Raw genomic sequence first — 21,928 nt, forward strand, 5'->3', positions numbered from 1 at the left:
CCTAAGGTGTATGCTTTGCTATTCACAATAATAAAGGTATTTTGGAACTCATGGGCCAAGTAGCTGAATTACTCAGAGAGTTGGGTTATAACCTGCCGCATTCTTAAAATGTCTGACTCTCTAAATTCCAGAATGTTGGAGACAGTCTCCTGGCATCCTGGAAGGCCCAAATACCAAAACTATCAATTACTCACGGCAATGTACCTGCAACTTAACATCTCTACATACCTCTTGTGCTTCCTTATATGCATTCATTACGTCAGTCTACGTAATTGACTTACTGATTATTTTATTGATGATATTTGTTACTCATAAACCGTGTTTCACTAATATAAATGCTACTGTGATATAAAGAATACAAAAAGTGAAATTAAAATAATCATTGTCATGCTTACTTTTTATTTTAGATGGCGTTTGCAAAACTGCAGATTGCGTGCGATCAGGTAAGACATTATGCAGGGAACTATAATTATTTCATTGAGATATGCTAGTCATATAATTGATATTTAAAAAAAATAAGGTGAAGGGAAATGTATGCATACCACAGATTGGTAGTGTGTTCGTGCTGTCATTTCGTCACACTGCCGCTTCTTTAATTGACAGGTGCTTTAATCTATTATTGCTCTGGCAATTATGAAAGCGGGCACTGCCCTTGACATTACATTTATTATGTATATTCAAATTACAAAATTGCTTTACTTAAAAATAGCTTTTTTATTTTATTTCTTTTAGCGGAGAAAATGTTTAATCAAGACAGGTGCTAAATAGTAAATATCTACATTCATCAAAGATGGAGTGCTACCATACAATTATGTTCACATTAATAAACTGTTTTGCAAGCTATTTCTTCACCGTCAGCTGAATAAACCTGATGTAGAGAACTATGTGCAGTCTCAAGACCACCGATCCGAGTCGCATTGGGTTGCCCCTGCTTTTCTGAAACAAAGAGAATAACATGGGCTGAAACTATTTAAATGGTGCTTTGGTGCAAAAAAAGTACACATCAAAACATTTCCCCTCGTTTTCCCCGTTATGTAATTGTCAATGTTCCAGTCTGTTTAAAACAGAGACTTTACAGGGAGTTGTGCATATTGTTTAATGAAACAGTTATAGCTGAAGAGTTTTTGATTTTGTAGAGTGTTTAGTACAACTGCAATAGTACTACTAACTTGTTACACAATACTATTCATATACCTACATGCAGAGGTAAATGCTTCCACCTCATATCTTTTCTGTGTAGAGATTTCCACCCCAACTGCAGAGATTTCTACACATATAAGTGTACATTTCAGCAGTGAATGTGGAAGGGACACAGGGGAGTGGTTGGAAAAAAGAGAAATATATATGACTAATGGGGAGGAATTAACGGAAGAATGTGGCAGATTTTCTAAAAGATTTTTTACCTTTTTAAAATATAAAAAGTAATGCAAAACTAAAATGTATTAAACACAATTATATTAATTTTCATTAATTCTATTCAGGACTTAATAAAGTCAATACTAATTTATACAGCTGTAAATGTAATCCTACGAGCAATTTTACGGTTGTACTTGAAATTTTCACTGTCTCCACCCCAGTTACAGGGATGGGGACATGTAAGACTATACTTTGGGGACATGTAAGACTATACTTTACACAAATCAATGGGGAATAGTCAAAAGTAATAAAGTCACTCAAAAGTGTCAGTATAAACTTGTAGAAAAAATCTACACGTCTACACGTGCACATTTATTTTCGTGAAAAGTGACATTAGTGTGGAGAGGCACATCTGCAATTTGGAAGGCAAGTAGTGAGCAGGTGGGCTGGGCTGATAGAAACATTTTACAAGGAGATGGGATCTCAAAGCAGTAGATGGCAGGTATGTTTGCTGAGTAGTATCAGTCTGCCCTGGAATCCTGAGTGACCCTAAGTAGCACTGGGGACTGTCCCCACCTGCTGCAAATGGCTGCTGGGGCTAGCAAACATTTCTTTAGCTTCACACATCGTAATCCACTTATATTCAAAAATTTAAAAAAATAGTTGAAAGCAATTCCACTCGAAAACTGAAAAGTATTGTTTAAACTATTGTATTAATATATGACTCATAAGTCCTTTAAAAATTTCATACGTTACATAACATGTAACAAAGAAATCATGGTGCAAACTCATTCCCTTCCTCATTGTACCAGTACAAATTTTACTTATTTTCTCCCATGTATTTGTAGGAAAATCTAATTCGTGTTACTAACATTGAGGCTAATTCCCAAAACATTTATGAGTATAGGGAATAATTTTAATACAGGAGTACTCATACTCTTGCCTGCCTTTTTTAATCAGCCCTTAACACCCAACTCCCTATTCATATTAGTGCAAGGAGGACGCAGTCCTTTCTGTTCAATTTTATTCCAATTTTAGTTGTTTTGGGGCCAATTCACAAAAGTATTTAAGAGTACATAAAAGAGTACAAAACTATTACAACTTTCCATACTCCAAAATGCTTATGTGAATATGTCTGATTGTATATAACATTCACAATTTTGCAAGTTTATTTTTCAATGAAACTGTGATCAATTAGGTATCCTTGTACAACTGTAATGCATTGTTGTATGCAAAAGTTGTTTTCCATTGTAATATCGCTATGGCCATTAGTCATGTCCTTCATCTTTCCCAGTTTTAAGCATTTCCAGACAATTGTCTCTGGTTCTGAAAGGGTGAGTGGTGACTATTGCCTCTTTTGCAAAAATGTTAAGGTAATGGAGGGATGGTTGACAGACATCCCTCTTTCTGTCGATTTTCTTTGTTCAACCAACCTGAAGGGCTGTCAGAATATGAGGGTCAAGGGTGACCTGTGGATATCTCTCTTGACTGCCATGGGCCAAATGTGATTGTGTCTTCATGCTGTTAAACACTCTGAAACTTGTTGTACGCTCTTGCAGTTGAATGTGGTGAGCACTACTCTTGGAAAGGGACATAGAAGGAAGGTACAGAGCATTTTTGGTGAGAGTGGCTTGATGCCAAGTATTACGTTCACATTTCACTGAGGGTATTATTTGCGATAATTTATGGTGAGGAGGTTGGGCTGGGAACAGAGAGGTTGTACATAAGGCCAGTAAATAAGATAACATTTTATTTTTTTGTAAAAGTTTTTTTTATTGTTTTCTTTTATTTGGGAAAATTATTTCTCATTGTAACAGCATGATTTTGGGCCTATTCACATATTTCAGTAAGCATAATACAAAGTATATGAAGACTCCTATGATTAATATCGTAAGTCCCCCCCTCCAAAAGACATAGATAGAGGAACACTACATCCTCGAGGCTTCATAGACAGGAATACAGCATATAATATGAACTCTCACCCTCCTGTATACCTTGCATCATCTGTCAAATAGTTCCATTGCTCTCCTTCTAGGGGCTTGCAAGACTGATGGTTCTGTTCCTCAACACATCCAGTAGTGGTCCCCATTTAGCTTTGAAATTTGAATGTGTGAAGTCAACGCCACTTATTAAGCATTCCAGTAACAATTTTGACCAGAGTCTATAGTCAGGGCCACTAAACTGTGAAGCATGGAAGGGCCAAATTGTGCAACAGGGTTGACTAAATTATGCAGCAAGAAAAGGCAAATTATGCATCAGAAGGCAGTACAGTTTGTGCTAGTATAAATTCATTATTTTTCCATTTTTAATTTTGTCAACTCTGTCTGGGCATTGATTGCACATCATGAGCACCAAAATATAGCAATGAGCAACAGAAAGGTTACCAGTCAACTTTTGCAAAGAGCCTTCTACTGTGCTGTAATGCATATGGCTGCATTTTTGGTAATGTGTGATCTGTTTGAGCTAGAAACCTTTTTTGGTTAAAATCTACAGATCTTGAAGCAGACGGTCAAATATATGGAAAATGCAGCAAATCTGTAATTGTGCGAAAATAGACTTAGCCCCACAATCCCATAATTCCAGTGGCGCTGACTATAGTACCAGTGGCATGTTCATTTTTCCAACAGTAATGCTCATTTTTACTGCCTCCAAGCACTGGAGCACTACAAACCACATCTGTCTCCCAGGCTCTTGTTGCCCTATGATCTCAGACCCAGTGTCACTACTGCTGGGTCCTGAAGTAAAGGGTAACCCAATGATTCCTCCTAGGGCATCCTCTCAGAATAATTTTACCAGTGGGAATTCCCTCCTTATGTGCAATGTTGTGCCTTGAATGCCACAGCCTCTCCAATAGCCAGGGTTCTCCCAGATACATTCTGTTCAGACGCACTGGGGTACAATACCATCCATACAACATTTTATGGTGAACTTTTCTATTCTTAATGCTCACCAAGCATTTATGCAGGTCTCTCTTTAATGTTTCTTTTGAGGCTTTTGATCTCCATGTCCAGGGCTTTCTCCCATTCACATATGTTGGACCATATTAGCATCTCAGATGTTATCTGTAGAATTGCATAGAAACTACAAATGCCACTCTAGAATCCGTTTGCTGGGTTTGCAATGTTTCTGCATTTATTTTTTCTCTAGGCGCTGCTTCTTTATTTGATTTGTAAAAGCCTAAGGGCTTGAGTTAGAGTTCAGCGGATGAGTTACTCCATCACAAACGTGACGGCTATCAAGTCCGCCATATTACAAGTACCACTAGTTACAATACACTTGTAATTGTGATGGAGTAACCTGTCTGTTGAACCCTAAATCAGGCCTTCAGTGTCTTATTTATTTATTTATTTTTATTATTATTATTATTATTATTATTTTTGAGTGTTCTCATTCACCTCAGTCTCCAGGTGTTCTTTGAGCCATCTTAGTTTTCACCCACTCACTTGCAAAGACAGACCCTGACCAGGAAAGCCAAACATCTCTCACCAAACCTCGGATGAGGAGCCGCAATATCTTTGCAGCTAAGAGAGGAGGGATAAGGTGTAATCATGAAGGAAAAAAACATCCTCTTATCGCTATACCTTAATTACTAGATTGATTTCTCAACCATTCCACCAAAGGTAACCAAAATCTTTTTGCTTCAGAAACTGTGCCAGCTGTGTCCATCTTCAAAACATAGCAGAGCGCTCCCAACCATTCTACATACGTAGGGGGTGCTTCTCCTATCCAATTCCTACATATCTCTCTTATGGCTTACAGTACTGAATAAAATAGCAATTTCTGTATGTCGCTGCTCAACTCGCCAGACCTCTCTATTATTCCAAAAATAATTAAAAAGAGACATACATTCATCTCAGCCCCCACAACACTCAAAAGAGCCTTTCCCACTTTTTCCCAAAACGGATTTATTACTGGACACTCCATCAACATGTGGATATCTGTTGCATTTTCTAGGCCGCACTTAGCACACTTAACCACTCCCCCTCACCTTATTTTTTAAAGTTTATGTGGGGCCAGGTAAGCTCTTTGAATAAAAAAGAGGTGGTTACTTCTTAGAGGAGCGGTTTAACCACAGCAAACAAAGTACACATTGAGGTTTACCACAAAACCTGAAGTTGCTCCCTAGGTAAACAACCTCCCCAGAGATCTTCAGACAGCTTAAAATCCCCATCAGTCGAATCCAGGATTTCCCAATACCACATAGACACTTCCTTTGTGGCCGGGGTCCCCACATAATCTTCTCTTCCAGATGATTCATCAGCCCTGGGTTCATTTGAATTCTCTGTGACCAACCTTACATCTTAATATATGTTAGTCTTGTCAGCTTCACCCCAGTCTCCTTTAGAAGTTATCCCAAGGAACTAAACTGCCATCTCTAAAAAGTTCCCCCCACTATTCCTTTCCTGCCATCCTGATTGGAATGGCCAGTTTTCACTGAAACACTCTGGAGCTCCTGGAGAATCCCAAATAGGGACACAATGACTGTAATATTCTGCCTTCATTACTCATCATATATTATACAAGACCTTTGCCATGTCTTGCAACACTTTCTGCTTCACTTTTAAAAATAATTTTGGGTCTCCAAATTTAAGCAAGAAATTATTTGCTGTCCCTTTTATACCTTCTCCCATAGCCTTGAACATAGATCCAAGTTCCGAAGAGTCCAAGGAGGTAAAAGGAATCCTTACATTCTTCAGCTGGAAGGCCCAGGCATAGTATTGTAAATCCAGCAATGCATGCCCCCATTCTCTCTCCTTCTACGCAACTTCTTCATTGAGATCCTGGCCCCTTTATATGCCCATATAAATGAGTTAATAGCTTGGCAAATCTTCTCTACATACTTTTTAGTCATTTGTAGCAGAATCAAATTAAACAGAAAACTAACTTTGGGCAAAATCAGCATCTTTACCAAGCTTACTCTCCCCAGAATCGTCAAAGGGAGGTGAACCTACATCCGCATCTGTTTATTCCAATCTGCCAAGACTTTTTTCTGATTCACCAGAGGGATCTGCTCTACATCTTGTATGATCTTGAGACCCAAATATCTCATTTCACTTTTAGTTTGCGGACTATCTCTCCTCTGGTTCATACCATATTATCAATTTTTCCAGCTTTAACGTGATATCCCAGAACTTTACCAAAAGCATTTGCTATATCCAATACTGCCGGGAGGGTTGTTTGTAAATCTGATGAATAAAGCATAAGGCCATCAGCATAGAGAAAAACTTTTTTCTCCCACCCATAACAACTGAAGGGGGAAATTGTGTGGTCCTTTATTATCCTCCTAGTAAAAGGTTCAATGTAAAGGTTGAACAGTATTGGTGATAGAGGACAACGTTGCCTTGTACCTCTAGTTATTTTAAAGGGTGAAGTTAGGCTCCCATTGACCAATACCCTTGCTGATGGAGCTTGATAAATCTGGTCAATCATCCTATAAACGTTTTCACCAAGATTATACATTTTTAGGATTGTGCCCAAATACGCCCAGATGACTCTATAGAAAGCCTTCATTGCATCCAACATAATGACCACAAGAGGTGAGTCTTACGTTGTAGCCTAATCAATAGCCCCAATTAAATTAAAAGTTAATTCATAAAGATATCTAACCTTAATAAATCTCTTCTGGTCTTGATGCAAGAGTCCTGTCACCACCCCACTAAACTTGTCCGCCAGTACCTTTGCAAAGATTTTATAATCGCTATTCAAGATTGATGTCAGTCTATATGACTCACAACATGACAGACTCTTTTGTGGCTTCAAAATCAAAGTAATAATTGCATCATTCCAAGATGCTGCCAGTGGCACCCCATCATCGAAAATATCTACAAACAATGCTAGCATTAAAAGGTACCGTAGACTCACCCAATATTTTATACAGTTCCACCAGGATGCCATCCAGGCCCGCAGCTTTGCCCCCTTACTTGCTTTCAATGCTGACCTTGGTTCTCCCTGTGAAATATTTTTATTCAAATGAGCCTGTTCTATAGGCAATAAACTAGGCAAAGTTTCTGCTCCCAACCAATCCCTCACCTCTTCCTTAACTACTATCTTCTCCTCTGTATATAACTTTGAAAAAAAACCTTGAAAGGTTTTCTTTATTTCAGCACTACTTGTCCACTTTTCTTCAGATTGCCCACAGGTAATCTCTCTAATAATGTTTTGAACTTGTTCTGTCTTGGATTTCCATGCCAACAATTTTCCTGCACTTTCTCCATATTCAAAATTCACCAGCTTACTTGCTTCTCATCTCCTTCTCAGTCTAGTTTGCAATACTTCTTCAGCTGAAGCCTCAGTTGTCTCAATCATTCCTCAAGCTTGTCTGACACCTCCACCCCACCTTTTAATTGACTCTCACATTCCAGCATTTCTGCTTCTAAGGAACTAGCTTCTGCCCTCTACTTCCAATTCAAGAGTATGACAATTTTGCCTCTTATAGATGCTTTGTAAGAATCCCAAACCACATTTATGGAGGCTGATCCTAGATTAACTTTAAAGAATTATTCTGTCTCCATATGTAACTGTGATACCACATCCGTATCCAACAGCAGTGAGCGATCTAAAGTCTACCTCCTTACTTCCCCTTTTGAGGGCAGCTTAATTGTTAATACCACCCCCACATGATCCAATAGATGAACTGCAGAATAGGCTATATCATTGGCCACCCCCTGATCGACAAGAAAACAAAATCTGTCTGAGAAGAGTGGCCATACTTTTTAATATTAAATGAGAAATCCTGCTGCATCCCCAGTCTCTGTCTCCAAATATCACACATCCACCATTCTTTTATCATCCTTTTGAGATAGGCCTGTGATTTTGGCGTACCTGTTGACATGCATCTCACCGATCTGTCCCATTTATTATCCGAAATCATGCTGAAATCCCCCGCCATTATTACTGGGTCTGGAAAATCCAGTAAGCGAGAAAAAAAATACTCAGGGCAGCAATATCATCATAATTTGGGTCATAAAAGCCAACCAACGTTAAGACTTATTAAATTAAACATTTGGAGTTTAGCTATAGCCCACCTCGCTAATTTATCAGATGTTGCCCCCAACAGTACTGCTCTGACCTGCTGTTTAACCAAGATGGCAACCCCCTTAGTATAAAAATTGTGATCTGTACATACGCAAAATTGGACCCATTTGTGAGACTTAAGTAATTCCATACACTCTGTTCTAGACAGATGGGTTTCTTGCAGGATTATTTTATGGGCTGGAGCATCCTTTAAATAATGCAGAACCCTCTCTCTTCTTCCACTAGTTTGCAATCTATTAACATTCTATGATATAATCTGGATCAAACTATTATCCCCCCCGATCCTTGTCAGCTCTACCCATATACCCACCCACAACTAAACCAACTACAAAATATGATGTGAATGAGGATTTTTATCTTTTTCTCTGATATGCTCCCCACCCTGTGCTCCCTACTCCCTATCTCTTGTGCACCCCCCACCTCCCACCCTTGGTGAACCCAACCCTGCATCCACATGGACTTGATGTTAGCCCAATTTTAGAGTGCCTCTGGGGAACCCAGACAAATAGAGAGCAGACCATCAGCCTTCCAGACTACTACCCCTAATAACTCCTAACAACTTGTCTGCTGCCCTTTGATCTCTCAAATTGTATATTTTGTTATCATACATCACTCGAAAGAAACTGGAAATTTGAATTGAGCTAAAAGACCTAGATTTTTAAACTCCTCCATGCACCTCCCCAACTCCCACTGCTTATTTATAGTTGTTCCAGACAGATGTGACCTAATCTCAAAAAAGAAATCCTTCCCTTTCAGAGTTTTTTTTAGCTTTAGTGCCTTTAATAGAATCTTCTCTTTTAAGGTATGAGTCTGGAAATTCATGGCTTCTTTTTAAATGGATCTCTCCTGAAAGGATCTCTATGAATTCTCTGTATATCGGTTGCTAAATCCTCCTCACTCTCCTCTATCTGTACTGCATCCTTAATGAGAGCGACCACATAAGCTTTTAAATTGTTTCCTTCCACCCCCTCGGGTATATTTTGAATTCTCAAATTGTTCTTTCTTCAGGAATTTACCAACCGCTCCAACTTATCCTGTGTCTCCTGTTCACTGTCCTTCAACAACAGGATCTCCTCAATGTTCTTCCTTAGATCCTCTTTCATAACTCCCACAGTTTCTTCAAGGGCCTTATTTCTAGTAGCCAGCAGATCAAACGTTTTTTGAAGTGCTTCACAAGCCTCCCAAATGTCCCCTTGATTTGCTTCAGAAACTGCAAAGCCTTTTTTGATTTTGTCCAACAATACTAAGATCATGGACTCTAAGGAGGCATTGTGTTGAACAAGACCGGCAGTAGGCACTGGACTTGACTAGGAGTTCCCCCTATTGGGACAGTTGGGCTGGCTATCAGTAATTACCCCACTCTCAATTTCAAAATCAGTTTCCACATTTTTCTCTGCCTTACTCCTTACTCCTCCATACTCAGCCATTCTGTTACCGTTTTCCATCACAAACGAGAGGGAAACCTCCTTGTTCACTTCTTCCTCAGCAGTATTTTGGGGTTTACTGGGATCTCCTAATGATCGAAGAACCCTAAAGTAAGACCTTAGTGAAGGAGTTATTCTCGTCTTACCAGTAGGAGAAAATGTTATATGTATTTTTCCTATTTTACCCGACTTATTTTTAGACAAAAGTTAATTGCCTTCTTTTATCCTCTTGTTTGATTGCGCCAATTGCCATTTTAATTGTTCCTGTCTCCCTGCAGTACTTAATTCCAAAATACTTTTTCCACTTCTCCCATTGGGGCCTGACAAACCCTGCCTCTCACCCTTTGCGGCACCAACTTTCATAGGAGTCAATTTCTCTTTGCCTACCTTTTGTTGCTGACCCCTTACCTTTCTGAGTGGTGCCCACAGTACCTACAGGATCTTTCTTTCTTCTCCTGTGTCCTGCTGTGGCTTCGCCTTCCACCTCAGAGGCAGCCACCGATGTAGAGGTGACTGTGCTGACGCTCCCCCCGCTCCCCCAGAGGGGGACGCATGTAACTGCTCTGCAGCTCCTCCATAGCTCCAGGGTGTCATGGAACCACCCTACGGACCCATAAGACCGATCTCCACACCTCACCGAGCCACACACAGTAAGATGACACTTTTACTCTGCCGGGTCCCCCAGACACTTCTCACTCTAGTGATGTGCTGTCACACAGGCTGCCATGTTCTTCTCTCAAAAAAGCCTTCAGTGTCTTATTGAGCATGCTGTTAACGGTCCCCCTCACCTCTTTTAAAGTCTATTTTGCATTAGCTCCATGATCGACTCTTATCCCTAACAAACATATACCATATATATTACACCTGCATTCTCTCCATTTTCTGAACTGTCTCTTATGTATTGACAGAGTGAAGGAAGGGTTAAAATGAATTGGGGTATATGATAAGGGGAATGCCAAAAACGTTTTTTTTGTCCCACTACATCATCTCACATCTCAGTGTTGTGGCTACTGTCATACATAGCTATGCATTACATGGTCTAAATAACTTTTGTAGCCATACAATGTCACATAGGGGCATGCCCATGATCACATTATATCTATATTAACCCAAATGGTATTTGGGTTTCCTTTTAATCATTATACAATACTTTTGAGTTGTGTGGCCTCATAGCACGTGCATGAAATTTAGTAGCACCATGCCCCCTGCATTCTGGCCTGTTGCAATACTATTGCAGATATTTTGGGATTAGATTTGTCAGATGAATCTTGTTAATTGCTCCAAGAAGACTCCAGCCACTGGAATAGGAAGGGCCTGTAACAGGTATAAAAATCTCGGCAGGACATTCATTTTGATTAGATTTATTAAACATATCCATGAGACATGTAGGGGGACCCACCTGTTCAGGTACTCCTTAACTGAGGCTGCCAAAGGCATGTACTTCACCTTCAGCAGGTATCTGATGGTCAGAGTTAGCTTGAGACCAAATGTTTAAAACATCTTTATGCTCACTTAAATGGGATCTCTTTTCCAGATTATATGCTGTGCCATGCCCCAAGGATAGATTCAATACCTCAGATTTATCCAGATATAACTTGTAACCCTATACCCCCTCAAACTAAGGCTGCTGATTACCGCTGGTAGAGATTTCCATGGAGAGCCAATGGTAAGAAGGACATCGTCAGCATATGGTATCATTTTATGCTCACCCCTTCCTAATGCATTCTTCTCTATGAGTGTTGAGTTTCTTACCTTGCATGCTAGTGTTCTGATGTTTAAAGCGAAGAGTATAAGCGAGATCCTCTCCCAGGGTTGTTTATAATTGACCATCATCATATTTGCATATTTGGTACCCAGTCCCATCTCTAGTATCACTCCTCGCACATAAAGGCCAGTCCAGTTGGTTGAAGGCTTTCACTGCATCCAGCACCAGCATTATTGCTCATGTTTTCTTCATGGTTATCTTTTTGACTGGATGGACAGTCTTTTGCAGATTATCATGGGTCTGCTACCCCGCCATGAACCCCCTTTTGTTAGGATGAACCGGTTCTGGAAGTATTTTCTCCTTCATCATTGCCAGCACCTTTGTACATAATTGGCATCTGCATTAAGAAGTGGTATCGGCTGTAGGCTAACCATATTTTTCATCCCTGCCTGCTTTGTAGAGAAACATATTGGTTGCTTCTTTCTTTAAAGCTGCTTTTATACCCTTTTCGGAACAACAAATAAAGAGTGTAATTAAGTTAGATAATAATCTCTTTTCATATATTTTATAGAAGACTCTGAAACACCAATTATGATCTGCTGTTTAGTTGTGAGCATTTTGGTTGCCTTTCCTACTTCTTCTTCCAGTATGAGGGGTCCTAGTTCCTTCCTTTCATGGTCTTTGATTTGAGGTAAACTAGCTTCTTTGAGATATTTCTGAAACCTTTTGGACTGCACATGCCCCTGCACATGTCCCTCATAATCTTCAGAACTCTCTCACATTGATGTCAGTTTATGTCTTGTCTCTTTACACATATGCCATTTGTTTAAGCTGTAAGACGGTGGCTTTAGCCTTATTAGTATATGCACCTCACAATTGCCATCTAAGTGTTATTACTCTCCAATGCTGGGGTTTGGAAGGATATGTTCTATATTGGTTTTCTGCCTCCTGTAATTCCTCTTTACGTTTTCAGGGATTTAAGTCCTGAAATTTGCTCAAGTGTGCTGAGAATGCAGTTCATGTCTCCTAAATCATCTACTTAAAGGAATCCCACACACCTCTTCCCCCAGTTTTCCATTATCATTATCCTCAATATATTCCTCTTTCTGTAGCCAAATTCTATTTGAATTAGTGGGTGCTCAAGATAGATAGATTCATCCTCAATATACTTTGTCTTTTTGTGGGGCCCCATGTGAATATCTACGAAAATGGGGACATGATCTGAAACCGATGTTGTCCCTATGTCAGTTGTATTTGTCTTCAGTGCTACAACAGTATTCAATAATATGTAATCAGTGCTCGAGTACCTATGATGTATGTGTGAGTGGTATGTATAATCTTCTTCATCTATATTTAGTTCCCCCTAGATCAATCAATCAATAGTTTATTCGGTCCAAATTTAGGCCATTTTTAGAAGTAAACATACATACATAGAAATAAAAACCATAAACCAGTGCATAGTAAAAGGAAGAATAAAAAAGGATCGTACAGCTACCTAAAAAAAATTTCATAAATAATTGAAGAAAGGAAAATACTCAGGGTGGTCTCTGAATCTTGCCCTATACATAATACTGAACACTAAAATAATACTAATCAATTATTAAAAAACATAAAAACTGTTGTAAAACGAGTCACTGTATAAAATCAGACATTTACACTCCAGAAAATAGCACAGATTAAAAAAAAGTTAAGAAGTCGGGCAGTGAGAAATGATGCCCTAGATTAGTCAGTTCTATTGGATAGGTTAATCAAATAGGTTGCAACTTAACATTTGTAGAATTATATGTGTTAGTAAGCTGTAAAACACTTTAGTTGTGGTAACCCACTAAACAACATACTCGGGGATACAATCTTTTATTCTCGATAGGTCTCAGTTTTAGTTAGAGTCCCAGGCTAATATGACAGAATGCTGGTTTACTGGCTGCTAGACCGCTCTTCGACTGGTGGATTAGGGTCTAAAATAATCCTGCTGCGAATTTTCCATGCTGCTGCCAAATATTTAGAAACAGTGCTCACTATCAGTATGGAAGTATCATATTTGCATATTCTAAGTACACTATTGCGAGATGGCGAAAGCAGTGTTCTGCACAGAGGGGTAATCCACTTCCCTCGGGGACATTTGTACAGAGGACAAAAAAATAGGACGTGTTCAGAAGTTTCCTTACATAGGTGACAGTTTATACATTTGTCCGATGGAAAGCTATTAGTCGACCAGCCGGCCGTGAAGCTGTTGACTGCCAATGTTCCGTACCTGAATTGAAGTAATAAGGAGCGAGCACGGGCTGGTATAGGGAGGTCCAGGAAGCTTTCAGACAGAGGTACATGCTTGACCAGCAGGAACTCTGCTGTCAGCCGACCTGAACCATTTGAGCCGAGAGATTCCTCATGGATCTTTTCCCAATAATGGTCTTTGATCAGGCGTTTAGCGTTGCCAGGAATCATCTCGGGATTCTCCCAGTAATGGGATAGACTCAGTTTAGTCCATGCTGCTTTCATCTCCCTAAGCCACCGTACTTTTTCCCATCCATAACGGGGTGGCAATAGTTCTTTAACTGCTGCCCTGTAGGGTTCGAGTTCATCCGTTTTCCATAGTCTGATCCAGTACAGGAGTGGTCTTAGATATGCTATGTCTTTGATACTGTTTAGACCCAAGTCCAGTCTAAGGGGGAGCATTGGTGTGCCCTTCCCCAGTCTGGATATGTGTCTGAGAAAGTTATTTTCTTTGGTTTGAAGAGTATCCATTTGTCTGTGAGATCCCCAAAGTTCTGCTCCATACAGGGCAGCGGCACGGATTTGTGCTTTGTATATTTCAGAGATGAGGATCAGAGGGGGCTTATTGCGGCGCTAGCTTTACGTCCTATTACTCCACATCTTTGGCTGATTGTTAGTGCCCCTTTCCTTATAGCTGGATCCCAACCGCCCTTGTCAGATAGTCTGATGCCCAGATAGTCATATTCCGTTACTCTCTCCAAGAGAATTGAATCCATCTTTGTATTTACGCTGAGCTTCTTTTTCCTGGCACTGTATATCATGAGTTTGGTTTTCTTAAGATTTATGTCTAGCCCATGGTCTCTGCAGTATACACCGAACTGGTTAACCAGATTTTGTATTCCCATGGATGATTTAGACAGGAGAATAGTGTCATCTGCATAGAGTAAGCAAGGGACTTTGGTTCCGGCCTGCTTGGGGGAATCATTTGTGCAATTTACTAAATACTTGATACAGTTATTTATGTATAAAAGAAAAAGGGTTGGGGCCAAAACACACCCCTGTCTGACTCCTCTCTCAATAGCCACTGGTTCAGTAAGATCACCATTCTTGCCATTCCTAATTTGGGCATAGGTATTCTCATGTAGTCGGGCGATAAGTTTCAAAAGGCCATGTGGGACACCCATATTGGCTAGTGTCAGCCATAACTGATTTCTAGGGACCAGATCAAACGCGGCTCTAAGATCGATAAAGGCTACATAAAGGTTACCCCCTCCTACTTCTACAGTTTTCCATTTTATTGTTAGAAATCTTAGTGCCTGGTCTATGGTACTGACTGCTGGTCTGAACCCTGCTTGTAGATCAGAAATGGCATTGGTTTCCAAGATCCATTCCTCTAGACAGGACAAAATTTGCTTTGCAAAGATTTTTTGGAAGTTGTCGAGTAAGGAGATTGGGCGGTAGTTAACAGGGTTAGAGGGGTTGCCTTTCTTAAAGATGGGAACTATCTCTGCTCCCAACCAAGAGCTCGGGACAGGTGCTCCTGCAGCTATTGCATTAGAGATGAGGTTTAAATATGGGGCCCAAACATCTGGGTTAGTCTTGTAGAGATCACCTGGTATTTTATCAAGGCCGGGGGCCTTTCCCCATTTCAATGAGGCAATCGCAGCCTTAGTTTCTGCCAGGGTAAATTCAATTTTGGGGGTCTCGGTAGTCATGATGTGGGTCAGTTCCCTGGCGGTAACACCGGTAGTCCCAAGATATAATCGGGAAAAATGATCGGTCCACTCTACAGGGAGTATTGAGGCGCCAGGCAAACAGTTAGGTTCGTCGCTGGCATCAGCCACCAATTTCCAAAATTTCGAGGTGTCATTTATTTTAGCAGATTCCAGGAGGGAGACCCATCTTGATTCGTCCCATTTCCTACGGGCTCTACCTTGTTCCTGTTTATAAACTTTCCTAGCTTCCCTTATACAATCTATCTGACCTTCTCTTAAAGCTCTCAGCAATTTGTGCTGTGCTTCTCTGCATGCGGCGTTGAACCATCTTGCATTACATTTCTTTTTAGGTTCTTTCGCCGACTCTTTGGTAGTTCCCCCTAGATATTTCTCCGCTCTTTTAAAAATGTTTTAGAGAAGATCTATCCCTCCGTGGGCCCCATACTACATTAAAGTGCCCTGCCATAATATTACCTCCAAGGCAAAGCCTGCTAAATTATCTAAAAAGTCTCTCAGGATTGTGTCTTGCACTTCGTTCAGTGCATATATTGGAGCAATAGCGGGTTTCCGCCCATATGCAGTGTGCCTCTAAGAATTAGAAACTTGCCTCTTCATCCACCGGTTTATACTCCAATATCAATGGGATATCTCTTTTTATAAATATAATTATCCCATGATGTTTGAACCCTGCAGAGGAGTAATATGCATTTGGGATACAATCCATGTTACCTCCTATTTTTCTTGGCTTTCTTTAGGTGTGTCAGATCGTGATGTCTTCATACATTTCCATAGCACACACTTTTCACCGTAGGATTTATCAATTTACTAGTAACAGTACCACTCTCACTTGTATTTATATTGTCATGGGTGTTTACTACTGATTCAAAGCTCTCCATATCTTGCTATAGGAACATTCCATCTTAGATGATAATATATATCCGTTTTCCAAATGTTAACTAGAACCTGTGTTTCACTCCCACATAACCCCCTTTTTTCCCCAACAAGCAAAGTTCTTAATAAAATACACTTTTTGGAGAAGGTCCCTAACTGCACAATACCCATTTTCCATTTCCCCACACACTCTGGTCATATGAATACAAAATCTGGGGACTGAGCAACATGCTGGGGTCCCCCTTAAAATAACTTGAGATATATCAACACCCAGGTATCTGAAGTAGTCACAACCTGGGTAAACATTCCCTGTCACTCTCCCCACAACTACCTTTGCTATGATGATTGTTTGTTGGCCTAAAATATTTGAATCGCCTACCCCCTCCCAAATCTTCCATGACTGTTATAAGCTCCTGCAGTACATAGTTTCCCTTTTTTTCATGAGGCGGGCACAATGTATTCCTTCCCAAGCCATATCATTAACTCCAGTCCTAGTATGTTAGTAAATATCCCTTTTTGCCCCATTATTCCTACCTGTCATTTTAATCTTCTTCCATACTCTTCCAATTGTTTATTTGTTGCTCATTACTGTCCATTGTGTCTTGTCTTGACATTTCTGGTTCTGCAGAGTCTTCCACTTGTTTCTCACCTTCTGGACTTCCTATGAGTCTGTGCTGGCATGGATGTGACCTCCTCCATGTCTTTCAAATTGAATTCCAAGATGTTTGCCGGTTTTCTTTTATCTGCCCCCTGCAAGGACTTGCACTCAAAAAGGCAAGCCAAGGTAAAGGAGTATGTCTATCAATATCTAATATTATGTTTCTGTAATGGGGTAGAAGACTCTACGTCACTGCAGTGTTGATTTAGAATTGTCCTAAAAGATCGAACACAACTCCCAGAGGAATGCAGTTCCCTTTGTGATCTTGGATGTTGGGAGGTTATCTCTTTATTTGAGTAGAAACATAATTGTAACACCACATCACATGATCATTGTTGATGGTGTGGTTTATGTGGACCCACTCAGTATGCTCTGTTTATTTTCACATCTGGATAATCCTCCCCTAGTAGATTTGAACACAGTCCTACTATCTAAGTGTTAACAGCTCTTCACTCACTCCTTCATGCCCGTATTCAGGGGTTTTACATTCTGGCCAGTTTCTCCAACTCCTCTTCTTTACTTTGGCCCAGTTCAAATATTGTTGTAGCATGTCTGCCAGGGTTTTTGTGTGTTTCTACGGTACCCAGTTTTGAATCCACTTCTTTGATACAGCTCTCCAACAGGGTCCATTTTTAAAGTTTGCAGACTATGGGGGTTATTCCAACTTTGGAGGAGGTGTTAATCCGTCCCAAAAGTGACGGAAAAGTGACGGATTTACCACCAGCCGTATTACGAGTCCATTATATCCTATGGAACTCGTAATACGGCTGGTGGTATATCCGTCACTTTACCGTCACTTTTGGGACGGATTAACACTCCTCCAAAGTTGGAATAACCCCCTATGTTCCATGACACGCTTTAGTTCTTCTCTTAGTTTCAGTTTAAAGGACCATAGAATCGATAAATTTGAGTTTTGTAAGGACAAACTCTGTCCCCGCAAATTCAGTGCCAAATTCCTCCCTACTCATCAGATCAATTTACTCCTTCTGCACTTTCGATGGCAGATGGAGTCTGACTCTTTGAGCTGCAGTCTGGGGAGGATCCATCACCACATCACAGCTGCTGTCTTTTTTCTCTTTCATAGTTTGAAAAAAGGCATAGGCATGAATAAGGGAGAAATACATCTCAGTTCTTAGTAGTGAACAGCTGTTAGTGTCCCTCAAAATGTTTTGTCTTGGTGGGCTCTTTCACTTGCCCAGGTGACACCATTTTCTACAGGACTCTACCGGGGTGTTAGAACGGGGCCAAGCAGCAGGTGTACATTTCATGTCTGCCATGTTGCAGGCTTTAATTTTGTATTTTTAACAATTTTGTTGAGAACATGCTAAAGGGGGAGCACAAGGCCATTTTCTGTGTGACTCTCTCTTGATTCCATTTCCTCAGCATTGCTGATCAGTGGAGGAGCAGAAGATATGACATTGTTGATGGTTAAGTATTAATATTGTAACATTTTCATTTTTTAGAAATGTAATTTTCTTGTCCCAACCATCCATGCCTTTTGTCAGTGTCCTGGGTCACATGACTGTGAAAAACTCTGATGTTGTGATTTGTGAATTACTTCTAGATAGCAACACAAGTGAGGCTTAGGTGTGGATAGGATTGGCCAGCATGGAAGGATGGGTGCGGGGTGAGGTGCACCCAGTCCCACTTACACTTCAAGGAGCTTTGCCTCTTGCCAACACTTAGGAGTCTGACACTAGGACTGCCTGCCTTTTGTCATCCCCTAGACAGAACTCTCCTGAACCAGATGTGGATGTCGGATCACATATCATAAATCATTGCATCATACCATATTTAATTTGCTATTATAACGATTTTTCACGATTCTCAGCAACACACTGCAATTATCTGTCAACAAACCGGACATTAACAATGCACAAAAGAAGCATAACTCATACACATACCTTCACAGTAATGTTTCTGCGTTTCTGCAGTCCAAAAGGACACACCATCAACCTTCTGTTAAAAATAAATAACTACAACATATCTTACTATAGTCACAACCATTAAAACTGTGAATCTTACAGAAATGTAAAAACATAACTCTTTTCCAAAAAAGACTGGGAATGTTTATGACATAATACTCCAAATCCTACTGAAATATTTAAGTTACACTTTGCAAACAATTCGCACATTACAGATGTGAAGTACAGCACAATTTAAACATAGAAATGTAGAGGGGAGGAGCTTCTGGGACTAATGGAAGTCGCAAACTAGACCTTTTAAAAGGGGAAGACTAATTTTTTTGAAATCGTAGAAGCAGACTAAGTGCAAATGAATGTTTAAGTGTCAAACATTATGTGAAAATATATATGACACATATTAAACACATAAAAGGTAGCCTGCTTCCAAATGCATGTCTAATGGACTAAAAACTCTAAATCTTGGCACTGCCTGGTACAGAGTGTAAGGTAGCAACAAGAGCAGTAATAGATCTGACTAAAAGATTAACCAGTGCTTTATTTGAGCAGGTGGTTTCTGGTGTTGGGCACAGGCACTGCCACTTATGACAGTCTGGCTAATTTAGAGATGAGCACAACAACAGACGTTTATTAATTCAGTATACAGAAATGTCACACTCTCAGGAGTGCGATGGCTAGTAGCTGAGTTGGTGCTGTCATTGCAGTGCCGGCAGGGGCAATGGATGGTGCAAGCTGCAGTTGCCACCTGGCTAGGGTCCTGCCAATTATTATGGCCCTACACTTTAAATATTGGATGCAGTAAAATAGCACTTAAAAAGAACCCGTTCTGTGGTCTGAAGGATGTTTAAATTGAGAGCACATAGAACGACCTCTCTCTTTGTTCTTTGTCCAGTAGTAGTGTGGTCACCTGTGGTACATGCAACATCATATCCTAGACCTCTCTTCTGACTCCATGACTGCACCTAAGGGCAACCTAATTTTTACCTTCTCACAGACTGTGTACTGATTTGACACATCCCTGCTGCCATTTTAACAATATGCTTGGAAAATGGTGTTTCTGTTAACTTGCTAAAAACGGATCACTGACATAGAAACAGGTTGGAAACTGTTCCTTTGTTTCAGTGGAAAACTCAAATGCATGGTATACTTCTATCACAAAGGGCATGGGTCTTTGAAATCATTAACATGATGAGAGCCCAAGATCAACCACATCATTTCTGACTAATGGGTAAAATTCACACCCGGAGTTGAGATTTCAAACGGCAAAATACCAGTCCACATAAGCTCAATCTTTTTATGGATCCTCGAGTAGAGATTATAAAAATGTTAATGTACAGATCCTAGGAGCCACATGATTCAGGCCAAGGCCATAGGCAGCTAAAGCTGCAGTTTCAGGGCTCTTGTACACTGCCCTGCTCCGTGTGCACTGACTACACACGGGGCAGGCCGGTGCACAAGAGGCCTGAATAAGGCAACATTCACTGCCGCCTGCCCTGGCCTGAATGCGCCCTATCTCGGAAGTGCTAAGCACTTTCGAGATTGGGTACAATCAGGCCAGGGCAGGCGGCACTCTGATGTGCGTGGAACTCAGGGGAATTCCACTGGGTTGTTAACCAACTCTGCTGAATTCCGCGAAGTAGAGCTCCGTGAGCTCCACCGATCCCTACTGAAATGGCATTTAGCCTGATTTTCATTTATCGTCTGTCCTGTATTCAGATGTTATTTGCTTATCTCATTAAATCATGTAAGTATTTTCCTAGTTGTAGAAGTGCAATAAATTGTTTCTGGTGCACATCCCGAAATCCAACAAGCTGCTATAGGATAATGTTTGTGGTAATGTGAGACCTGGAACCTAACTGCCCTCATTGCTTATGAAAGACATAACCATCAATAGACCATGTGCCTAGACAATATCTTTTTGGCCTTATATACTCTGTTTGACAACCATTAGACAAATGTTCCTTTAGAATTGGTAGAAACTATTAATCTATGAGAAATCGTTGAAACACTTCACAAAGATGGTTAGTTCCAAATTAGGTGAAAAAAATGGGGCTGGACTCCTCATTTCCTTACTTGCTGTACTAAAGTGGAATATGCTTTCCAGCTGATGTAAAGTTCATAAGGCCACATAGGGAGGCTGGTAACCTTAAAAAGTGGTGGGGCACTTCACTTGCCCCACCACTTCCCAAAAAACAAAATAAAACACCAACTCCCTCCAAAGGCTCTTAATATAACACTCCTTCCCTCAAAATTCCAAAATAAAATTCTCCTTCCCTTCAAATTTTTAGAATAAAACAACCTCTACCTCCAAAACCCCATAATAAACTACTATATTAAATAAAATTAAAATAAAAGGTAGTTACCGACTGCAGCACGTCCTCCTCAATTCTCTGCAAACAGCAACCTGCTGTGGAGCTCCCCTGATCCATCCAGATGCTTCTCTCATGCTGTTAACTAGATGGAGTGGGCTGGCTGTCTGGTTGCTCTTTCAGGCCCTGGGGGCCTGTGCTTGATTTCCACCAAGCTGTCAAAGTCAGCTGGGCGGAGAGCTCCGAAGTGAGCATACCACTTTGGCCGGTGCAAGACATCCAGCTAAACTGCCATGTGGACTTTGGAGAATCCAGCCAGCCACTGCTCCTGTCCTGCATGCTGCCAACAGGCAGCAGAGGACATGCCCCACATGTCTATTGCCGTTGGGGGCACTGCCACATGCACATCAGCAAAAAATAATATGTCAATGAAATTATTTAATTGCCATTTTGTGTTTTTCAATCATGGCTCGCAGTGGGGTGGGTGACACTCCCTTGTCCTCATGGAGAAACTGCTGTTGAAGGCCACAATTCATCTTGAGCAAGCCAAGCCTCAATTTTCTCTGTATTTGCAGCATCATCGTCATATCTGTCTTTGACACAGATGTTTTCTGTCTTTATCTTTCCCAGAATCTGTGAAAGTGCTAAGTCACTTAAACAATAACATTGATAAGGACCCATGTTGTGACATCAAACTGGGAC

General features: G+C 40.5%; 1 protein-coding gene across 3 annotated transcripts in view; it reads left to right on the plus strand.

The window, feature by feature from the left end:
- The window catches only part of MME (membrane metalloendopeptidase), a 352,340-nt gene that overhangs the window by 62,135 nt on the left and 268,277 nt on the right, over positions 1–21,928 (plus strand). For all 3 annotated transcript variants that reach the window (XM_069213314.1, XM_069213315.1, XM_069213313.1), the window contains exon 3: positions 408–443. In XM_069213314.1, coding sequence (XP_069069415.1) covers positions 408–443 — 36 coding nt within the window. The remainder of the gene's footprint in view (positions 1–407; positions 444–21,928) is intronic.

The sequence above is a fragment of the Pleurodeles waltl genome, chromosome 11, assembly GCF_031143425.1.
Source record: "Pleurodeles waltl isolate 20211129_DDA chromosome 11, aPleWal1.hap1.20221129, whole genome shotgun sequence".
Taxonomy (NCBI): domain Eukaryota; kingdom Metazoa; phylum Chordata; class Amphibia; order Caudata; family Salamandridae; genus Pleurodeles; species Pleurodeles waltl.